Source organism: Gorilla gorilla, chromosome 6, assembly GCF_029281585.2.
Source record: "Gorilla gorilla gorilla isolate KB3781 chromosome 6, NHGRI_mGorGor1-v2.1_pri, whole genome shotgun sequence".
NCBI classification, from domain to species: domain Eukaryota; kingdom Metazoa; phylum Chordata; class Mammalia; order Primates; family Hominidae; genus Gorilla; species Gorilla gorilla.
This window is the reverse complement of record NC_073230.2, coordinates 160,414,107-160,428,925: the sequence shown is the minus strand read 5'-3', so window position 1 is coordinate 160,428,925 and position 14,819 is coordinate 160,414,107. Positions and strand designations below refer to the sequence as shown.

At 46.0% G+C, this 14,819-nt stretch overlaps 1 protein-coding gene across 12 annotated transcripts in view; it reads left to right on the top strand.

Moving 5' to 3' along the window:
* Positions 1–14,819, top strand: part of PRKAG2 (protein kinase AMP-activated non-catalytic subunit gamma 2) — a 320,123-nt gene that overhangs the window by 271,306 nt on the left and 33,998 nt on the right. For 7 of the 12 annotated variants that reach the window (XM_019031433.4, XM_031012951.3, XM_019031430.4 and 4 more), the window contains one exon: positions 9,795–9,904. In XM_019031433.4, coding sequence (XP_018886978.1) covers positions 9,795–9,904 — 110 coding nt within the window. The remainder of the gene's footprint in view (positions 1–9,794; positions 9,905–14,819) is intronic. The other 5 variants (XM_019031434.4, XM_019031435.4, XM_055392450.2 and 2 more) reach the window with 1 other exon arrangement.

The following is a 14,819-nucleotide window of genomic DNA, read 5'->3' as shown; positions in this document are numbered from 1 at the left end:
TCTACTAAAAATACAAGGATTAGCCAGGCTTGGTTTCCCACACCTATAATCCAAGCTACTCAGGAGGCTGAGGAACAAGAATTGCTTGAGCCCTGGAGGTGGAGGTTGCGATGAGTTGAGATTGTGCCACTGCACTCCAGCCTGGGTGACAGAGCGAGACCCTGTCTCCAAAATAAATAAATAAATAAATATTTAACATGTTACTTTTTTTGGTCGAGTGCTTTATATTTTTAAAAAATGTCACAGATCCTCCCCCAAACCTGGAACCCAGTTACAGAGGTTCTAATCTTGAGAAAAGCATGAGACCTCTTCCAGCCAATGGGCATCCTCCAAAATGCCTCATCAGAACCTCAAAGCTTCCAAGGCCATCACGACAAGGAGGGTCTGAGAAACTGTCGCAGCCAGGAGGAGCCCAAGGAGATGCTCCCGACCATCATGTGGAATCCTGGACGAGATCGTGAGACAGACACAGGGCATTAAGGAAAAAATAAGGAAATCTGAATAATGTGGAGACTTTTGTTAATACATTGTTGGGGGGGGGGGGGGTGTGTATGTGTGTGTGACAGAGTCTTGCTCTGTCACCCAGGCTGGAGGGCAGTAGCACAATCACAGCTCACTGCAGCCTCAACCTCCTGGCTCAAGAGACCCTCCCACCTCAGCCTCCTGAGTAGGCTGGGGCCATAGGTGTGCACCACCACACCTGGCTAATTTTTTTTATGTTTTGTAGAAACGGGGTCTCACTATGTTGCCCAGGCTGGTCTCAAACTCCTAGCCTCCAGGGCTCCTCCTGCCTCGGCCTCCCAAAGTGCTGGAATTACATGTGGGAGCCACTGTACCTAGACACATTCATTATGATTTTCTTGGTTGCTTAACTATAACCGCTGCACCATGCTAATGCAAGATGTTGATGATGGGGAAACACATTTCCAGCTGCCCTGGAGGCTGTGTGCATGCAGGACAGAGGCACGAGAGCCCAGCTCTGCACACCTCCCTGGATGACGGAGGAAGCCCACGCAGGGAGCACCAAGCCGCACTCCCACAGCTCCCCAGCCAACTAGGGGGCTGCCTGTGTGTGAAGGCAGTGCTGGAGGACCTGCCAGAAAGTCTAAGCCACGGCAGGCTTGGAAACTGTCTTAACTAGGGGAGGGCTCCACAAGCCACCCACCAGTCCATCAACCACAGGTGGGTGCCTGACTGGCTGGGGCACAGCCTCTGACCACTCCTAACCTAGGATTGGATTATACCTCAGAGGTTGAAGTAAATATCCATGAGTCTACACTGATATGAATAAATGATCAGATAAATAAATAACTCTTCTGTACATAATTATTTTAAACAAGGAGATAGGGCATAACTCCTTGCCATTAAGTGAGGGGTCCTAGTGACCTTCTTAAAAAGATTACAGTACATAAAGGAGGAGGGAAAGAGTACCTCTACTTGGAGAAACCTGACAAATATGACTTCACTCAGGTGATTAAGGTGATGAGTCACGTTGATTTTAGGTAACCTGGATAGGGTGGGATGAGAAGGCATGTGTACCCTCAATATGATGATGAGGATGGAGCATGTCCCTCCGTGTGTGATGAGGACGGAGCGTGTCCCTCCGTGTGTGATGAGGACGGAGCGTGTCCCTCCATGTGCGATGAGGACGGAGCGTGTCCCTCCGTGTGCGATGACGGAGCGTGCCCCTCCGTGTGCGATGAGGACGGAGCGTGCCCCTCCGTGTGCGATGAGGACGGAGCGTGCCCCTCCGTGTGCGGTGAGGACGGAGCGTGCCCCTCCGTGTGCGGTGAGGACGGAGCGTGCCCCTCCGTGTGCGGTGAGGACGGAGCGTGCCCCTCCGTGTGCGGTGAGGACGGAGCGTGCCCCTCCGTGTGCGGTGAGGACGGAGCGTGCCCCTCCGTGTGCGGTGAGGACGGAGCGTGCCCCTCCGTGTGCGGTGAGGACGGAGCGTGCCCCTCCGTGTGCGGTGAGGACGGAGCGTGCCCCTCCGTGTGCGGTGTGGACGGAGCGTGCCCCTCCGTGTGCGGTGAGGACGGAGCGTGCCCCTCCGTGTGCGGTGAGGACGGAGCGTGCCCCTCCGTGTGCGGTGAGGACGGAGCGTGCCCCTCCCTGTGTGATGAGTATCGAGCGGGTGCCTCCGTGTGATGAGGATGGAGCATGTTCCTCCATATGATGATGAGAATGAAACCCAAAGACTGAGAAAAACCGTGTGTTCTCACACTGCTTTAAATAGGCTGCCTGAGACTGGATGGGTAATTTATAAAGGAAAGCGGTTTAATTGACTCACAGTTCTGCATGACTGGAGGGGCCTCAGGAAACTTACAATCATGGCGGAACGGGAAGACGCACGTCTTTCGTGGTAGCAGGCAGCAGAGAGAGCAAGGGCAGAGAAAACTGCCTTATGAAACTCTCAGATCTCCTGAAAACTCAGGCACTATCACAAGAACAGCATGGAGGAAACTGCCCCCCATGATCCAATCACCTCCCAGCAGGCCCTGCCGTTGGCACGTGGGGATTATGGGAACTACAATTCAAGATGAGATTTGGGTGGGGACACGAAGCCAAACCATATCAATAACGTAAGATGATAGACTTGGGGGAACCTGATATGGAGTATATAGGAACTGTTCTAGCTTTGCAACTTTTTTGTAAATCTGGAACATATATTTATTCAAAATACAATGTTCATTGAAATAATTTAGAAATCAACACATTAAAATGGTATATTAAAAATATAATCTAACACCAAACTTACAGATTTTCAAAAATTCTGTAAGTTTGAACATTCCTGCCCTATATTATTTTCAATTTTTATTTCACATATTCATATAGTAATATTAACATGTATAATATGTCTATAATATGTGTACCTCTTTTATGAAAATTCTTGATTTAATGAATGAACAAAATTATCTTCTGAGGTTTCCTTTCTGGGAGATGGTTTGTTACATTTTACTATACTTAGCCTCCCTCTTGATTTCTTGCTTTTGAATTTTAGGATGTTAGATTTGGCAGGCAATTTGTAACTTAAATACTGGCTGAATGTATGCTTGACTGCCCTGATCTTTGGCTTTTGTTTTGCGCAAATCCCACACTCAGTAGGCATGAGGAGACTGCGCATGCGGCTGCGTGAGGAGCGTCATCCTTAGCAGCGATGGCGGACACGGACCAGAGCTCTCTGTGCCGCTTTCATGAGAGCTTGCTGTTTCAGGCCTTTCTTAAACAGGGCCCTCACTGTCTAGTCTATCAGTGTTTTGACAAACATGGGAGCACACCAACTTAAACTTCATCTGTCCAGCCGTTCCCTCCCTGACAGCCGCTGCTATTCATTCACGAACCCCGAGCTTGTCCTTGGTAGTGCTGGTGGCAGTGTGATGACAGTCACTGTCCCCTCCATTGGTTTGCAGTGTCTTGTAAGGACAAGGGTTGTGGTTGTTGTCTTCCCTGCGGCATCCCCGCCTCTCGCACAGTTGATGCTGCGGGTGCCTCACCAGAATCCTGTCTCATCCAAGTTCTCATATTTCAACATCTCTGCCCCAGGACATTCTTTGGCAACTGGGCTTGTGGGTAGAAATGACGGGGGTGATGTCCCAGGAATTACCTGGAACCCAGGCAGGGCAGGAGTGGTCCTCCCACGAGACAGTTCTGAGGTCTGTACAGCCTCAGAGCATCATCCCTCATAGCTTCACTCCAGGGTCACGAAGGTATATAGCCTGCTTACTGGGCACCCTTTCTTTTGAATTTTTCGTCCCCTAACTTTCCATGGTCTCAGGATCAGCTTTGGGAGGAATGTACACTAGACAATATGCAATAAATATTTATAGACTGAATTAATGTATGGATTACTTGAGTAAGATACTGATCATTCAAATAAATTATCACCCAGAAAGGAAAAAAATATTAGAAATACACAGTCACTGTTAACGAGATAGAAGGTGATAACTGATGAGACAGAAGTAAAATGCTGTTGGCGTTCAGGGGAAGAAGTCATTTTAGATTTCCTTACCCTTTCCAGGTCAGGGTTGGTGATCCACCTGTGTGTTCTCAGGTGATCCAGTGCTCACCCTGGGCTGATGCATAAGCTTTGAGGGTGGAGAACCGGTCATTGTGTCCCCCTGTGGGTAACCCCAGGACAGGGCCCAGGACACAGGGGTCCTCCCCAGGTGCGCTCAGATGAGTGCACCGTTGAGTGAGGGAAGTGAGTTTAATAAGGAGCTACTGGAGCCTGGGGCAGAGCTTCAAATCCCGCTTGGGTCACTTCTTCACCGTCTGATTTGGGGCAAGTGACGCAGCTTCTCCTAGCCTCGGTTTCCTCAGAGGTAAAATGAAAAAATGAAGCTGTATTCCTCGAGGTTGTCACATCAGTTAAGTGAGGTGATTTATTGCAGTACCTGGTCTGTAATGAGCACTCAGACGTTCACTTCTTTTGTGGGAAAAGATGTCTGTTGAGGTTGGATTGAAATTGAACAAGGAAAAGTCGAGGAGGACGTTTAAGGTAAAGTGAGTGAACAAGGGCAAGAAGAGAGAGGTCAAAGGCTACAGGAGACTGACAGGGAGCCCGTTTGCCTAGACATGAAACCAGGAGCTGGGAAATAAGGCTGTGGAGAAGCCAGATGTGGAGATGCATGAATGAGACAGGAGGCATCTGGACTTTATTCCACATCAGGAGGGAGACATTTGAGAGGGAAATATCCAGGAGGCAGTTGCAATGACAAAACTCTGCATTATAAATTGTAATATCCCGAAGAGAGGTCAGAATGAAAATAGACTTGAGAGTGGTCCACATCATTTGTCATGAAATTGGCAAACCAGCTGCATGGATGTCCACAGTAGGAAATATACAAAATTGTGGGGCTCCTTTCCACAGCCAAAGAGCTTGGTTAGTATCACTTGTTTAACACTTGTTTTGCTAATTAGCTTATACACTACATGTTTTTCTTCTCAGATATTTCCCAAGTAGTCCAGATCTTCCTAAAATGCACAGATCGGTGTGGGCTGAATGGAGCTGTCAAGGATGTCTCTTGCAGATGGCATAATTTGGACTGACCCATGAAGATAGGGAAGGATTTCGGCAGAACAGGGAAAGCAGTTGTGGCAGGCCGAGGGAAGGAGGGGGATCAGCTTGGCTAAGAACACAGCTTTGGAATCCAGAGGCTTCAAGTTCAAATTCAGGTTCCATGACTCACCAGTCATATCCTTGAGCCAAGGTCTAATGAAGGAGTTCACTGGGCCACAAACAGACGGAGAAAGTATTTCAGGCAGAGAAAGCAGTAGTGTCAGGCCCCATGGAAGAGACAGCAGAGCACTGATGGAGGACTGGAAAAAAACAGGGGGTTTGGAGAAAATACGGAGCAGGAGTGTTTAATACAAGAGGCAGGGAGGTAGGCGGGGGCCAGGCCTCCCAGGTCTTATAGGTCAGGGGTCCCCAATCCTGGGGCCATGAACCAGTACAGTTCCCTGGCCTGTTAGGAAATGGGCTGCACAGCAGGAGGCAAGGGGCGGGTGAGCCAGCATTATGGCCTGAGCTGTGTGCATCCTCTCAGATCAGGGACAGCTTTAGTGTCTCATAGGAGTCCAAACCCGATGGTGAACTGTGCCCACGAGGGATCTAGGTTGTGTGCTCCTGATGAGAATCTGGTGCCTGATGATCTGAGGTGGAACAGTTTCATCCTGAAACCACTCACTACCACCCCCAGTGGAAAAATTGTCTTCCACAAAACCAGTCCTAGGGACTGCTGTTCTAGGTGACTTCAAGGGTTTTGCCTTTATTCTAAAGCAGCTGGATTAGATTATATTTGCATCTGGCAAAATCTTCCTGGATGCAGTGTGGACAGCTGTGGAAGATGCAGGGGGCAGAAGGATTGGTGAGGAAGTTAGGATATCTAGGGGGGTGGCCATGGAGGCAGAGAAATGAGTGGATTTGAGGGTTCTGGGGTGCAAAATCAGGGCATTGTGATAAATTGGTTAGGGTGACAAGAGGACACTGGCAAGGATGACTGACTCCTAGATTTCCATGATTGGTTGGACGGTGTTGCCTTTTCCTTATCAGTGTGCTATCAACCGCACAATGCATTGTCATTATTTTTGTTTAAATTGTCAGGGCCAGGCACAGTGGCTCACACCTGTAATCCCAGCACTTTGGGAGGCCGAGCCATGCAAGATCACCTGAGGTCAGGAGTTCAAGACCAGCCTGGCCAACATGGTGAAACCCCGTCTCTACTAAAAATACAAATATTAGCCAGGCGTGGTGGTGTGCACCTGTAATCCCAGCTACTCAGGAGGCTGAGGCAGGAGAATCGCTTGAACCTTGGAGGCAGAGGTTGCAGTGAGCCAAGATCGAGCCACTGCACTCCAGCCTGGGCGACAAGAGCTAAACTCTGTCTCAAAAAAAAAAAATACATAAAATAAAAAATAAATTGTCGATTAGCTTTTAGAGAGATTTAAATAATTTTTGAAAGCATTTGTATATTTGTCCACATTGTTACCATTTTCAGTGCTCTCTGTTCCCTGTGTAAGTCCATATTTCCATACAGCATTTATGTAAATAGTACCTTTAAAATTTTTTTAATTTCTGTCTGCTAACAATGAGTTAGTAGATACAAATATAGTAGCCTTTTTTTTCTATTTGCATTTGCTTTGTTGTACTTTTTTCCTTTTTTTAAGTTTTATTTTTGGTTGACACATAATTGTACATATTTATGGGATACAGTTTGATGTTTTAGTACATGTATATATTGTGTACTGATAAAATCAGGATAATTAGTATATCTGTCACCTAAAACACGTATCATTTCTTTATGGCAGGAACATTCAAAATCCTCCCTTCTAGCTATTTTGAACTATACAATACATTATTGTTAACTGTAGTCACCCCACTGTGCAATAGAACACCAGAATGCATTCCTGCTGTCTGACTGTAACTGACCAACCTCTCCTCATACCCCCACCCCATTCCCTCTCCAGCCTCTGGTAACCACTTTCTATTTTCTACTCCTGTGAGATCAACTTGTTTAGATTCCGCAGATGAATGGGATGGTATTTGTCTTTCCATGCCTGGCTTATTTCATGTAGCACAGTGTCCTCTAGGTTCATCCTGTGCTCACAGATGTCAGGATTTCATTCTTTTTTATGATTGAATAGTACTCCATTGTTTATAGGTACCACGTTTCTTTATCCATTCATCTTTTGGCGACACTTAGGTGGATTCCATGTCTTGGCTGTTGTGAATAGTGCTGCACTCAACATGGCAGTGCACATGTGTCATGAACACTCTGATTTCATTTCCTTTGGGTATATACCCAGTAGTGGGATTGCTGGATCTTAGGGTAATTCTATTTTTAATTTTTTGAGTAACCTCTGTACTGTTTTCTATAATGGCTCTACTAATTTATATTTCATTCCCACCAATAGTTCAGTAAAAGAGCGGGGGAGGCTCCCTTTTCTCCACATCCTCAGCAACACTCATCTTTTGTTTTGTTTTGTTTATAATAGCCATTCTAACTGGAGTGAGGTGATATCTCATTGTGGTTTTGATTTGCATTTCTCCAGTGACTAGTGATGGTGGACATTTTTTCATATACCTGTTGGCCATTTGTATGTCTTCTTTGAGAAATGCGTATTCAGTTCTTTTGCCCATTTTTTAATCAGATTATTTGGGGTTTTTTTCCTGCTGTTGAGTTATTTGAGTTCCTAATCTGTTTTGGATATTAACCCTTTATCAGATGTATAGTTTGCAAATATTTTCTCTCATTCTGTAGGTTGTCTCTTCACTCTGTTGATTATTTCCTTTGCAGGATAGAAGCTTTTTAGTTTGATATAATCCCATTTGTCCATTTTTGCTTTTGTTCCATGTGCTTTTGAGGCTTTATCCATAAAATATTTGCCCAGACCAAAGTCATGAAGCATTTCCCCTACGTTTTCTTCTAGTAGTTTCGTAGTTTGGGTCTTAGATTTTCAGTCTCTAATCTATTTTCCATTGATTTTTGTATCTGATGAGAGATAGGAGTCCAGCTTCATTTTTCTGCATGTGGATATCTAGGTTTTCCAGCACCATTTATGGAAGAGACCACCCTTTGCCCAGTGTGTATTCTTGGAACCTTTGTCAAAAATCATTTGGCTGTAATGTGTGGATTTATTTCTGGGCTTTCTAATTCTCTTTGTCTGTGTGTCTATTTTTATGCCAGCTTCATGCTGTTTTGGTTATTATAGCTTTGTAGTATATTTTGAAGTCAGGTAGTGTGATATCTTCAGCTTTGTTCTTTTTGCTCAAAATTCTTTTGGCTATTTGCGGTCCTTTGTGGTTCTATATAAATGTTAGGATTTTTTTTTTCTTGCCCTGCGAAGAATTGGTATTTTGATAGGCATTGCACTGAATCTGTAGATCACAGTGGATAGTATGGTCATTTTAACAATATTCTTCCAATCCATGAACACAAGATATCTTCCCTTTTATTTGTATCTTCTTCAATTCTTCCTCTTTTTTTTATTTTTATTTATTTTTTTGACAGTCTCACTTTGTAACCAAAGCTGGAGTGCAGTGCCGCAATCTCAGCTCACTACAACCTCTGCCTCCCAGGTTCAAGCAATTCTCGTGCCTCAGCCTCCTGAGAAGCTGGGATTACAGGCCTGTGCCACCATGCCCAGCTAATTTTTGTATTTTTAGTAGAGACGGGGTTTCTCCATATTGGCCAGGCTGGTCTCAAACTCCTGACCTCAGGTGATCTGCCTGCCTCAGCCTCCCAAAGTGCTAGGATTACAGGCACGTGCTACCACACCTGGCCTGCTTCAATTCTTTCATCAGTGTTTTATAGTTTTCACTGTAGAGATCTTTCACCTCCTGAGTTAAATTAATTCCTGAGTATTTTGTTTTTTTGTAGCTATTGTAAATGGGATTTTTTTATTATTTCTATTTCGGATAGTTCTCTGTTAGTGTATAGAAATGCTACTGATTTTTTATGTTGAGTTTATGTCTTGTAACTTTACTGGATTTATTAGTTTTGACAGTTTCTTGATGGAGTCATTAGGGTTTTCCATATATAAGATTATGTCATCTGTAAACAGGGACAATTTAACTTCCTTGTTTCCATATTTGGATGCCTTTTATTTCTTTGTCTTGCCTGACTGCTCTGACAAGGACTTCCAGTACTACCTTGAACAGAGTAGCAACAGCAGGCATTCTTGTCTTGTTCCTGGTCTTTTTTTTCCCCTTTATTTTTATTTTTATTTTATTTTATTAGTTTTGTAGAAACTGGGTCTTGCTATGCCGCCCAGCTGGTCTCAAACTCCTGGGCTCGAGTGACCCTTCCACCTCAGCCTCCCAGAGTTCTGGGATTACAGGTGTGAGCCAATGCACCTGGCCTTGTTCCAGATCTTGAAGGGAAAGCTTCCAACTTTTCCCTATTCGATTAGCTTTGTCTTTGTTTTATTAACCCTGATTTAATTCTGTAACCCTGCTAAACTCATTCTTTTTAGATCTAGGAACTTTTTCTAGATTCTTTGGTATTTCCTATGTAGAAAATCATACAGTGTGCAAATAAAGACAGTTTTGCTTTTTCCTTTTCAACATGTATGCCTTTCATTTTTTTCTCTTGCCTTATTTCGCCATCTGGGACCTCCAGTATAGTGTTCATAGAATTAGTGAGAGTGAGCATCCTTGCCTGGCCCTTGATCGTACTGGGAAAACATTTCGTATTTTACCATTAAGTCTGTTAGCGATAGGTTTACGTATATGCTCTTCATCCGATTGAGGGAATTCTTTATTATTGCTGATGTTTTGCCTTTTTTTCTTTTAGCAGTAGAAGACTCAGAACGTGGTGTTTACATGCGATTCATGAGGTCACACAGGTGTTACGACATCGTTCCAACCAGTTCAAAGCTTGTTGTCTTTGATACTACATTACAAGTAAGTGTACTCCGTTTTCATGAATTTTTCGATATATTTTTGGATGGCTGCTACTATATACAGTAATTTAAAACCAGCAATGCCAGCGAACGTGTATCGAGTCCTTTGCACTATCGGGCACTGTGCTGAGGTTTTATCTGAATTCTCAACATCTTGGCAACCTTATAAGAAATGTGCTATTACTGTCTTCTTCCTAAAGACAGGGGAGCTCAAATTATAGAGTTTAAGAACTTAAGTCAGAAAGCTTTGGCCAGGTGCAGTGGCTCACGTCTGTAATCCCAGCACTTTGGGAGGCCGAGGCTGGCAGATTACCTGAGGTTGGGAGTTGGAGACCAGCCTGGCCAACGTGATGAAACACCATCTGTACTAAAAATACAAAATTAACCAGGTGTGGTGGTGCATGCCTGTAGTCCCAGCTACTCAGGACCCTGAGACAGGAGAGTCGCTTGAACCCAGGAGGCAGAGGTTGCAGTGAGCCGAGATTGTGCCACTGCACTCCAGCCTGGCAACAGAGTGAGACTCCATCTCAAAAAGAAAAAAAAGAAAGCTTAGTCCACAAGTTGTTGTGGAATTTAAGGACCTAATCCACAGAGCTAGTACAAGATGGGGTTTTGAACACAGGCCTGTCTAATGTGTGTTAGAACCTAAGCTGTTCATTATTAAACTGTATGGCCTCGCTCAGTATATCCTCATGGTCTTTCTTAGTTCTTTAGTAGAACATATGATAAATAAATTTGAAATAATATTGGTAAAAAAGAAGAAAATCACAAAAATGGGCAATCTCTTGAAAGAAGAACCTTACCGATCTCTTTTCCCAGAAAATTTGAATCTTAACATTTTGGTATTAAAATTATGCTTATTGCAACTTACTTTATATCAATGTAACTTATAATCACATACAAAAAGTCCTAAATAATATACTCAATACCGTGATCAAACTACATTCAGTGTAATCAAATGGGTGTCTACACACATACCTGTGCATATACATTTAGTGTATTGTTTCTACATAAATATTTTCCAAGTAGGATTGTCCTCAGTCGAGTTCCTCAGAAGTAAATGCTAAACCAAGAATTCATGGGTTTATGAAGGATGCACTCCCAGGAGGAAGCATGAAGGGATCAGAGGAAGAGCAGGGCAGGGGAAGACACCCAGCAAGGGCCCTGGAAGGGCTGCCTCAGCCTGAGCCCTCGGGAGTGCCAGCTGAAAGGTGCCCTGGAGCGTATCCACCCCCTGCCATAGCCCTGCCTTAGATGATCCTCCCAGGCTCTTCCTGCTCCACCAGGCCCTTTAGACCTCCCCAGGGACCCCCAGGTGTGGCCTGCTTCTGTTCCCATGCCCCACACCTGCCATGCGTCCTCAGAGGGCTCCCTGGGCTCTTGGAGCCCCTTACCTGTATTCTGTGCCTGCCACCCAGGACTTACAGGGTGACCAAAAATGATTTTGCTTTTGTTTAATTTCATTTTCCAATTGTTTCTTGTTAACATATGGAAATACAATTGATTTTTGCAAATTGGCTTTATGTTCTTTGTCTTTGCTGAGTTCACTTTGGACCAGGTAACCTTCAGAGTCACTTTTAAAACCCTAAGATTCTTGATTATTTGACACAAAGAAGGAAGCATCCAAATACAATCTTATAGTAGGGAAAACAGTAGGCAGTTGTTTTAAGAGATTCAGTCTCGAGAACTGTGACTACATGTTTCAATAACAAAATAACGAGAAGTTCTGAATTCCCAAAATAAAGGAACTACTGGCTCAACCTATTTCAGCCTCACCCGCATCCCCCAGAAGGTTTACTTTTTAAAATACCAGATCTTCTGACCACCGGCATTTCTACCAACTTAAAAATAAGCGACAGTAGGCCGGGCACAGTGGCTCAAACCTGTAATCCCAGCACTTTGGGAGGCCAAGGCGGGCAGATCACTTGAGGTTAGGAGTTCAAGACCACCCTGGCCAACATGGTGAAACCCCGTCTCTGTTAAGAATACAAAAATTAAAATTAGCCGGGTGTGGTAGAAGTCACCTGTAGTCCCAGCTACTCGGGAGGCTGAGGCGGGAGGGTCGCTTCAACCCAGGAGGCGGAGGCTGCAGTGAGCCGAGATTGTGCCACTGCACTCCAGCCTGGATGACAGAGCGAGACTCCAACAAAGCAAGACTCTCAAAAAATAACAAGTAACAGCTGATTTGACTTTTACCCAGCTTTCCATGTATTACTCATTTTGGCTAAACCCTAAAGAAAGTCAAGTGAGTAATACATGAAAAATGCAATGCCTTATGGATGTCCAAGGTGACTGATCCAGTAAATATCACTTCCGTAATTAAGAGGAGCGGCGAGCATCATCTCCAGGAAGCCGTTTATCCTGTGAGGCTCTAAGTTGAGAGGAGCTGAGCTGCATTACCATGGAAATAGGGGGAGAGAGTTGTTTGGCATTGGTTAAGTCAAGGTAAAAAGATGTATTTGAAAAGGGGTGATTTGAGTATTTTCTAGACACAGGCTGCAGTAATAGCCATTGACACACCTTCAAGAGCTAAGAAGGCAAACAGAAAATAGCCGCGTACCCAAAACAACCTAAGAGACCAGTTAAATAAATCCTCACGTAGGCATATAATAGAATACTGCATAATGGAGAAAATGTTTGTCAAGAGTGTATTCATTGATTCATTGATTAGGAAAAGAAAAAGTAAGCTGCAGAACAGTACTCAAAATGACCACGTTACTCTGAGGATATGACGTCATCAGAGCTGTAACTGCTCTAGGGACCAAGGCGAGCCACTTTCAGGGAAGCTGAAAGAGTGTGCGCAGACAGGAGTAGAACAGAGCCAATGAGAGGAGAGTAGAATGCGAGGGTGTGCCGCAAGAATGAGGGGGAAGAGCAGTCTCGGGCTTGGCTTTTCTGCTTCCATCTTCGGTCTCTTGAGAGGCCGACTGGACTCCCTGCAGTTGGGTTCCATGAGATTCCCCTCGGTTTAATACTGGAATCACCCTGGGGATCCATGTAGATATGTCCTGGCCATCTCAGTCCTGATAAAGTGGAAATCGAATGTCCAACTGGGAGGTCTGCCTGCTGGGGGATGTAATCTCCACTGTCCTCAAGAGCCACACTGTGCAGTGCCAGCAGGGGCCAGCCCAGCAGGAGAAGCACCTGTAAACCAAGCCCAGCTTTTTCTCCATCAGTCAGTGGCTCATAAGGATCTCCCCCGAGTCTGGGTGTGGATCGAGATAGGGGAGGCACCGGTGTCAGAGCAGCTGCATCATGTACCCGTGCAGTGTCCATGTACTTCACAGGCCTGGGCGAGCCCCGTCTCGGCCTGGCGAGAGAGGGTCGCTGTGCATGCTCAGCATTCGGCTTGGGGGGCCTGGTAGTTCCCTGTTCGTGATGGGGAGCTCAGGTTGCATGGTCTCCGCATCTCGTGGCTAGCTTGTTCGGTGTCTATAAGGGCCTGGTGCAGTCGGCCAGGAACTGTTTCCCAGCGGGAGAGTCATTATCTGCAGGAGAAGGCATGGTTGTTTTGGGGTTAATCTTCCCTCAGAACCCTCAATGTCTGCTCTGTAAATTTCCTTTTGGTGGAGGCTTCCTACAGCACCCCTAATATCAACCTTGTTGGGTCCTAAGGCCACACAGAAGAGCAGCTTGGACTTGCCACATGCCTGATCGTGCCCCTGGACCTCTCTGAAAACAGCTTTTAGTGTCACTCAGTACCGGTGTCAGAGTAGCACGTACACACGTGGTGCATGTTGCCTCCAAAACACCTGCCTGGTGGTTGCAGTGGCAGGTGGAGTGTGGAGTGACAACTTGAAGCTCCCATTGGAGGGGTGTCTCCAGTGTTTCAGGCCGTTCTGGGGCGTGAGACCCCCGGTTCTGCGGGGTCTGTCCCTCATGCTCTGCCCGGCACGTATCTCACAGAGGCACCTAGAGCTCTGCTACTTCCTGCCTGTCCAGTCCAGCCCGCACCGCTATCAGTGCATGGGCCAGTGTGGCAGTGTGCAGTGTGAAGATGGCCAGCTTCTCTGCAGACCATAATAAGGTAGAGAGCGGGGGTGCCGCAGCCTTGAGACACACGGGTGAAAGTATCCTGTTGCCAGGTAAAGCAGACTCCGTCTAGGGGTACTTGTAGATTGGTATAGAGAAAAGGAGTATGTGCCCAGGCAGGGGCTGTGGGTCCCCCAAGATACTACATTGAGAACAGCTGCTGCAGTGACAAGTTCACTTTTCCGATTGAAGGGGCCCCTCACCTGTACATTCCTGAGGGGCTCCAGGAGGGAGTGTCCTCTGGGTATGGAACGTGCAGGTGGCACATGACAAATCCGTGCCAATGCTCCTGTCTCCCGAAGCCTGTGGATTCCTCCTGTATAGTTCACTGTGCCACAGAAGCCTGGCATCTCAGCCTCATTAAACACAGACTCAGCAGTGCCCTGCACTTCAGGCAGTCAACCAAGTGAGCGGTTAGAGCCACTGCCGGCTGCGTGCACAAAACGTTAGTGAACAATTTCTCATAAGACCACTCATAGCAATCAGTCCCACCAAACTGGTGTTAAATTTCTCGTCTTTGTCCTAACGTTACTAGCACCTATTCCCATACATACTTCTTCGGTTTCTGCAGCTGTGAAATGGCAAGATCTCACAGTTTGTTTTGCATATAAGTGGTTTCCTCCCCTGCAGCATGCGGAAACCTGTCCCCAGTTACAGGTCAAGGGGCGGCAAGGGTGGCAGGGTGAGAAGCCCGCGCTAAGCGTCTGCCCTAGGAAAGCCTGTCACTGGGCTTTCGAGTAAAGAAAGGTGATTCTCAGACACTGGGGAGCCAGCCGTTCCCACTGCCATGGGAGGCTCGGAGGAACTCCCGGATCTGGAATCTCAGCTTCATCTGAGTCCAGTCAGATGTCCCTCTCTCCGGTGCCAGGGTCCCACTCCTTCCA